The sequence below is a fragment of the Amblyraja radiata genome, unplaced genomic scaffold (assembly GCF_010909765.2).
Source record: "Amblyraja radiata isolate CabotCenter1 unplaced genomic scaffold, sAmbRad1.1.pri scaffold_671_ctg1, whole genome shotgun sequence".
In the NCBI taxonomy this organism is placed as follows: Eukaryota; Metazoa; Chordata; class Chondrichthyes; order Rajiformes; family Rajidae; genus Amblyraja; species Amblyraja radiata.
In genome coordinates, this window is record NW_022630695.1 from 17,869 (window position 1) to 25,681 (window position 7,813).

Sequence of the window (7,813 nt, forward strand, 5' to 3'; positions counted from 1 at the left end):
GCAGCGGCCAAGATGGCGGCGGACGAGGCGACGGACGAGTTGCTGCGGGAGCGGCCGGCGTTGGCCGCCTGGTTGGAGGAGCTGCGGGGCGGCAGCGAGAACCAGCGCCACTGGGAGGCGCGGCGCCGCTTCATCATCAACAACCTGCCGGCGGCGGCGGCGGCGACCAGTGGCGGGGAGGGGGAGGGGGAAGGTGAGGCCGGGGCAATGGAGCCGGATCCCCCGCCCCGGGCCGGGCCCCGCACCGACCGCCTGCTCGCCCTCTCCATGGTCTGGGCCAACCACGTCTTCCTCGGGTGCCGGTGAGTTAGAGAGTGAGGGCGGCCCCACCGGCACCGATAATCTCCCCCCCCCCCCATCATAAAGCATCAGTGATAGGAGCAGAATTAGGCCATTCGGCCCATCAAGACTACTCCTCCATTCAACCATGGTTGCTCTATCTCTCCCTCCTAACCCCATTATCATGCCTTCTCCCTCCCACGCTCTCAGCCGACCTCCCTCCCCCTCCCCCATCAGACCTCCCTCTACCCCTTCACTCTCACTGCCCCACCCAGGTCAAGCTCCCTCTCCTCACTCCCACGCTCTCGTCCTTCCATCCCTTCCCATTCTCAATAGACAATAGGTGCAGGAGGAGGCCATTCGGCCCTTCGAGCCAGCAAAGCCATTCAATGTGATCATGGCTGATCATCCCCAATCAGTACCCCGTTCCTGCCTTCTCCCCATATCCCCTGACTCCGCTATTTTTAAGAGCCCTGTCTAGCTCTCTCTTGAAAGCAACATAGAAACATAGACAATAGGTGCAGGAGTAGGCCATTTGGCCCTTCGAACCTGCACCGCCATTCAATATGATCATGGCTGATCATCCAACTCAGTATCCCGTACCTGCCTTCTCTCCATACCCCCTGATCCCTTTAGCCACAAGGGCCACATCTAACTCCCTCTTAAATATAGCCAATGAACTGGCCTCAACTACATTCTGAGGCAGAGAATACCACAGATTCACCACTCTGTGTGAAAAATGTTTTTCTCATCTCGGTCCTAAAAGACTTATCCTTAAACTGTGATCCCTTGTTCTGGACTTCCCCAACATCGGGAACAATCTTCCTGCATCTAGCCTGTCCAACCCCTTAAGAATTTTGTAAGTTTCTATAAGATCCCCCCTCAATCTTCTAAATTCTAGCGAGTTCAAGTCGAGTCTATACCGTCTAAAGCATTCTCCTCCTCCACCCTTTCCCCGACTACTCCTTCCCCTCCCTTCCTCCACCACGCTCTACCAGTCAGATGACCCCCTCTTTCACCCTCCCCCACCCCCATCTCTCCCCTTCATGCCCCTACCCACTCTCCCTCACATCTCATACCTATATTCTGCACCTTTATTGGATAGGTGGCAGACAAAAGCTTTACACTGTATCTCGGCACACATGACAGTAATAAATCCAGCAATGAAGACACAGAGAGCGGGTCAGGCAGCATTTCTGGAGAACATGGATAGGTGACGTTTCACAGAGTGCTGGAGTAACTCAGCGGGTTAGGCAGCATCTGTGGAGAACATGGATAGGTAACGTTTCACAGAGTGCTGGAGTAACTCAGCAGGTCAGGCAGCATCTGTGGAGAACATGGATAGGTGACGTTTCACAGAGTGCTGGAGTAACTCAGCGGGTCAGGCAGCATCTGTGGAGAACATGGATAGGTGACGTTTCAGGTCTGGAACTTCTTCAGAATGCCTAAACTAAAGCTAAATAAACCTAAACCATCCACATTGAAGCAATGGCCAAGAAAGCACACCAACGCCTCTATTTCCTTAGAAGGGTTGGGAAGTTCGGCTACATATCCCAACAACTCTCACCAACTTCGACAGATGCACCATAGAAAGCATTTTATCAGGATACATCACAGCTTGGTTTGGGAACAGCTCCATCCAAGACCGCAAAAAACTGCAGTGAATTGTGGACGTAGCGCAAACCAACCTCCCTTCCATTGACTCCATCTACACCTCAGGCTGCCTCGGCAAGGCCAGCAGCATAATCAAGGACCAGTCGCACCCCGGCCACTCCCTCCTCTGCCCTCTGCCAAATACAGACTTGGGGAATGGAGGATTTAATCCTTCATCTATTATCGTTCATCATAATAGTACTTTATTAGCCAAGTATGTTTTGCAGCATAGGAGAAATTACCTTTTTACATTTGTGCACTCTACGCCTTCTTGCTTAACTCCTGAGGAAGGTGTAGACCCAAATGACAGAAGCCAGAAGTCATTGATTGGAAAAAACTAGCTTTTAAAGTGGTCCGAATACGATTCAGCGGCAGAGGATTTTTATTTAACACCGAGTTATAGCGAGTCCAAACTTTGTGATCAAACGGTTACTTTATTCGGTGAGATAAGTTTGATATACATGTGCGTTTGGGACTTTCTAACATATTGAGTCAATGTCCTTGTACATCAGTCTATGAAAGTAAGCATGCACGTACAGCAGGCAGTGAAGAAAGCGAATGGCATGTTGGCCTTTATAACAAAAGGAATCGACTATAGGAGCAAAGAGGTCCTTCTGCAGTTGTACAGAGCCCTAGTGAGACCACACCTGGAGTATTGTGTGCAGTTTTGATCACCTAATTTGAGGAAGGACATTCTTGCTATTGAGAGAGTGCAGCGTAGGTTTACAAGGTTAATTCCTGGGATGGCGGGACTTTCATATGCTGAGAGAATGGAGCAGCTGGGCTTGCACACTTTGGAGTTTAGAAGGATGAGAGGGTATCTCATTGAAACATATAATATTGTTAAGGGCTTGGACACACTAGAGGCAGGAAACATGTTCCCGATGTTGGGGAAGTCCAGAACCAGGGGCCACAGTTTAAGAATAAGCAGTAAGCCATTTAGAACGGAGACGAGGAAACACTTTTTCTCACAGAGAGTCTGTGGAATTCCCTGCCTCAGAGGTTGGTGGAGGCAGGTTTTCTGGATGCTTTCAAGAGAGAGCTAGATAGGGCTCTTAAAAATAGCAGAATCGGGATATGGGGAGATGGCAGGAACGGGGTACTGATTGGGGATGATCAGCCATGATCACATTGAACGGCGGTGCTGGCTCGAAGGGCCGAATGGCCTATTCCTGCACCTATTGTCTATTGTTGCTGCTGCTGAGTGAGTTTTGACTCGAGCTCAGCTACCTGTTGACTCATGACCTCAAGGCCAGATCTGCCCACGATGTCATGTGACAGTCCTTGTAACCACTAAGAAGGCACAACAGTGAGTGGTCTGACCATCAGGTGGCGCCACAGAATTATAATTATGGAATTGATGTTTGAAGGGAATATAACGGAATCAGTCGTAATTTTCTGAAAAGAATGGTATGCTTTGAAAGAAAAATAATTGCATAACATGAGAAAATGCTAAGGGAATCATTACAGAATTGTGTCAAAGCAACACGTCATCCCTTGTGAGCTATTTGATCGTGAACTACATATTTTCATAAACTAAGCATTTAAAGACATTTGAATAAAATTTAAACCAATGGTGCACGGTTTAACCCTGACTATGGGAGCTGTCTGTACGAAGTTTGTACCTTCTTCCTGTGACCGTGTAGGTTTTCTCCGGTTGCTCTGGTTTCCTCCCACACTCCAAAGACGTACAGGTTTGCAGAGCAATTAGCTTTGGTGAAAATGTCCCTAGTGTGAAGGATAGTGTTAGTGTACAGGGTGATCGTTGGTCGGCACGGAGTCGGTTGGACAAAGTTTCCACGCTGTATCTCTAAAAAAAAATCAAATATATGTGGAACGCATGCTTTATCTAGCCTGAAGATAGACACAAAAAGCTGTAGTTTTGACCCAAAACGTCACCTATCTCTTTTCTCCAGAAATCCTGCCTGATCCGCTGAGTTACTCCAGCACTTTGTGTCTATCTTCGGTTTAAACCAGCATCTGCAGTTCCTTCCTGCACACTTCATCTAACCTGACTGGGTGTTAGATAATTGCTACTGTAATTGCTGTTCACACATCTGCTTGCAATTCCTGATGTACACTTTGTAATTGGTGACACTTTGCCTTTGTATGCTTCAGGTACTCGAAGGCAGTGATGGATAAAGTGCTGGAGATGGGAGAAGGGATCAAAGTTACAGACGCGCCGGTGCATACAACACGAGACGAAGTGGTAGCCAATAAGAAGAAAAGAGAGATTCCCAGCACTGATGGTCAGCAGATTATCTTTATATTAGAGTACTTCGAAAGAGCATTTTGTTTGTCCGTTTCATTAAAATGAACTACAATTTATTCAGTGCCTGATATAATAGCCGTAGAATCATAGTGTGGAAACAGGCCCAACTTGCCCACACCGACCAACATGTCCCATCTACAATAATCCCACCTGCCTGCATTTGGTCCATATCCCTCTAAACCTGTCCTATCAATGTACCTGTCTAAATGTTTCTTAAAAAAGTGAGACTGTGCGTCTACCAGATCTATTCCTCTCATGATTTTGTACATCCCTACAAGATCCTCACCCTCCTACTCTCCAAGGAAAAGAGTCCTAGCTGGTCAACCTCTCTCTTTAGCCCAGGCCCTTGAGTCCTGGCAGCGTCCTCATAAAATTTGTAATATAGGATATAATAGAGTCAATTAGTGTGGAAACAGGCCCTTCGGCCCAGCTTGTGCGTGCTCACCAAGATGCCCCATCTGCACTAGTGCCACCTGCCTGCTGCGTTTGGCCCATATCCCTCTAAACCTTTCCTATCCCATATGAAAGATAATCACTCTTACAGTTTGTGGTTACTCCAAGAAACTGTCCAAGATGGCGCCCAAACCAGACGGCTCTCTGTGTACTGGTCACAGAAGTGGGTTCTGCAATCACGCACTACAATCACTCCACTCGTTTAAATCTCTACTCCAACAGCAGCATTTCTTACCTTAACTAAGCTTTTCTTGGGGTGGAAGATTGCAACCTTCACATGGTCCACCCTGTTTTGACGAATGCAATCAACCCGGCGTGCACAATCAAATAAGATCAAATAGAACAAGTTGTCCCAATAGACAATAGGTGCAGGAATAGGCCATTTGGCCCTTCAATGTGATCATGGCTGATCATCCCCAATCAGTACCCCGTTCCTGCCTTCTCCCCATATCCCCTGACTCCGCTATTTTTAAGAGCCCTATCTAGCTCTCTCTTGAAAGCATCCAGAGAATCTGCCTCCACAGAGAATTCCACAGACTCACCACTATCTGTGAGAAAAGGTGTTTCCTCGTCTCCGTTCTAAATGGCTTACTCCTTATTCTTAAACTGTGGCCCCTGGTTCTGGACACCCCCAACATCGGGAACATGTTTCCTGCCTCTAGCGTGTCCAAGCCCTTAACAATCTTATATGTTTCAATGAGATGCCCTCTCATCCTTCTAAACTCCAGTGTAGAAGCCCAGCTGCTCCATTCTCTCAGCATATGACAGTCCCGCTATCCCGGGAATTAACCTTGTCCCACAACTTTAGACGAAGAAGCTTTTCTCAATCTTCTCCCACATATTCCTGTTATACACATTATCCTGTATCTGTAAAATTTGGAGGGCTCGATTGTTGTCATTGTATTGTCTTTCTGCTGACTGGTTGGCACGCAACAAAAGCTTTTCCCTGATGTAGCTTTACAAAAAAAGGACACAAAGTGCTGGAGTAACTCAGCAGGTCAGGCAGCATCCCTGGAGAAGTTCATGTCATTGGAGCAGAATTGAGCCATTCAGCTCACCGAGTCTACTCAGGAGAAGAGTCAAGAGTGTTTTATAGTCATGTGTGCCCCAGATAGAACAATGCAATTCTTACTTGCTGCAGCACAACAGAATATGTAAATATAGTACATTGTAAACAATTTGATAAATGAGAGAGAAAAAAAAGTTCAGTGTGTGTATATACACATACCCACAAGTACACACGCACATATATATATACATACACGGACACACACATACTCCGCCATTCAATCATGACTGATCTATCTTTCCCTCTCAGCCCCATTCCCCTGCCTTCTCCCTGTAACCCTTGCCACCCGTACTATTCAAGAATCTGGATAGGTGACATTTTGGGTTGAGATGCTGCCTGACCCGCTGAGTTACTCCAACATGTTGTGTCCATGGTGGAACCCTGTTTACATAGAAACATAGAAAATAGGTGCAGGAGGAGGCCATTCAGCCCTTCGAGCCAGCACCGTTTGCATTTATTTCTGACATTTTATAAATGTTTTGGGTCCCTTAACATTCTTGTACCAAATTGAAAAGGAATATTGTATGCAATGGTCCCACTCACTTGTGTTTGTCTTAACAGAAAAGGCTAAAGTAAAACCAAGTGAAAAGAAGAAAGCGGTCACCGACGTTAAAACCATTGATTTTGTTGCCATGAGCGAAACGGCTGAAAATGTCAGCCAGGAAGTCGATCCCACCAGAATCCCGGGCCTTGATGGTTTCCCCGAAATTGAAGCTCCGGCTCCCTTGCCCGGACCGCAAGCGGAGACTCCGGCCTGCCCCGTGCCGACCGTCAGCTCGAACCAGAAGGAAGCCCAGCCCGCCCCGAAAGAGAGCGAGGTGAAGAAAGCCCCGGCTCCAGTCACTAATCAGCAGGCGCCAGCGCCGGCGCCAGCACCGCGCTCTGAGCCTCCGACGCCCACCAAGAATTGTTCTTCTAATTCCGTAGAGGCTAAGCCAGCTGCCCAGCCGGACATCGTCGAGCGCCTCGTCCCCGCGGCTACCTCGCAGAAAGTCGCCCCGCAGCCGGCTGCCTCTCAGAGCTGCAAGCCGCCCATAACCGTGGTCAGCTTGACTCCTGAAGCCGTGAAAGAGAAGCAGACCTTTTACAACAAACTCTACAAGGCCGTCGCCTGGAAGCTGGTGTCGGCCGGGGGCTACAGCAATGATATTGACCACTTGGCCATTCTGAGTAACTGCATACAGGCCACGAAGGGCAGCCTGGATAGCGTCTGTATCCCCCTGAAGGACATTTCCGAGCTGCATTTACCACACAGCGCAGCCCGCGAGGGCATTGTATGCGAATTACGGTGCCAGTCTGTGTACTTGGCCACGGGGTACGGTAAATGCAAAGTCAGCGCCAAGGATATGGCCGCAAAGGAAGCTGTGAAGCTGTTCTTGAAACAGAAGGTCACCGTGAAGATGTGTAAAAGGAAATTCAAGGGGACTGACATTGAAGATTTAGTACTTCTGAGTGAAGATATACATCGCTTAAACCTAGCCCCTGCACTAATGAATCCTTTAGAACCTTCCGCAAGGTAAACCCGACGTGTAAAGCGCTCTTCTGATGAGTTAATTGGAAATATTTTATATGTCTGAATGCGTATGAAGTCTTTGTTCGATTACATGATTGTAAAAGGTGCACGTGTATATTGCAGTTATAGTTAGAGTTATTTGGAATTTCTTTTGAGACAAGGTTAAAACTGGATTGCCCAACAATTTATCAAATGGGAAAAAAATACATGGGTGAGTTTTCCTGGTTTATTGATGTAAATCTGTTATTCTGCCATTAAGCATTTGATCTTGAAATATTACTGTCATTTCCTTTGGATGTAGATTATTTTAAAGGGGAAACACGAAAAACCATTTTTCGGAATAATATAACAGGGCCACGTGAATCCTTCCATCGGAGTATGTTTTGTTTTGAAGAATACTTTTACAAAGTCCATTCGGGTTAAAGCATTCCACATTGCAACTGTCACGTTATGTTTCAAACCAGGAACAGTCTGAAGAAGGGTCTCGGCCCGAAACGTCACCTATTCCTTTTATCACAGAGATGTTGCCTGACCCGCTGAGTTGTAGCCCCCCACCCCCCTCGGTCATGACTGA

General features: G+C 47.5%; 1 protein-coding gene across 1 annotated transcript; it reads left to right on the forward strand.

The window, feature by feature from the left end:
* On the forward strand, window positions 1-7,459 carry LOC116970241 (CDKN2A-interacting protein-like). The gene is made up of 3 exons (XM_033016924.1): window positions 1-302; window positions 4,051-4,181; window positions 6,288-7,459. Exons 1-3 carry the CDS (start codon window positions 13-15, stop codon window positions 7,244-7,246), a joined length of 1,380 nt encoding a protein of 459 aa, XP_032872815.1. The 5' UTR covers window positions 1-12; the 3' UTR covers window positions 7,247-7,459.
* Window positions 7,460-7,813: the final 354 nt, after the last annotated feature.

Excerpts from the sequence above, each read along its gene's own strand:
- LOC116970241 (XM_033016924.1), top strand. The coding sequence starts at position 13 with ATGGCGGCGGACGAGGCGACGGACGAGTTGCTGCGGGAGCGGCCGGCG. Across the intron at positions 303-4,050 it reads CACGTCTTCCTCGGGTGCCG|GTACTCGAAGGCAGTGATGG; the intron begins GTGAGTTAGAGA and ends TGTATGCTTCAG. Across the intron at positions 4,182-6,287 it reads AGAGATTCCCAGCACTGATG|AAAAGGCTAAAGTAAAACCA; the intron begins GTCAGCAGATTA and ends TTGTCTTAACAG.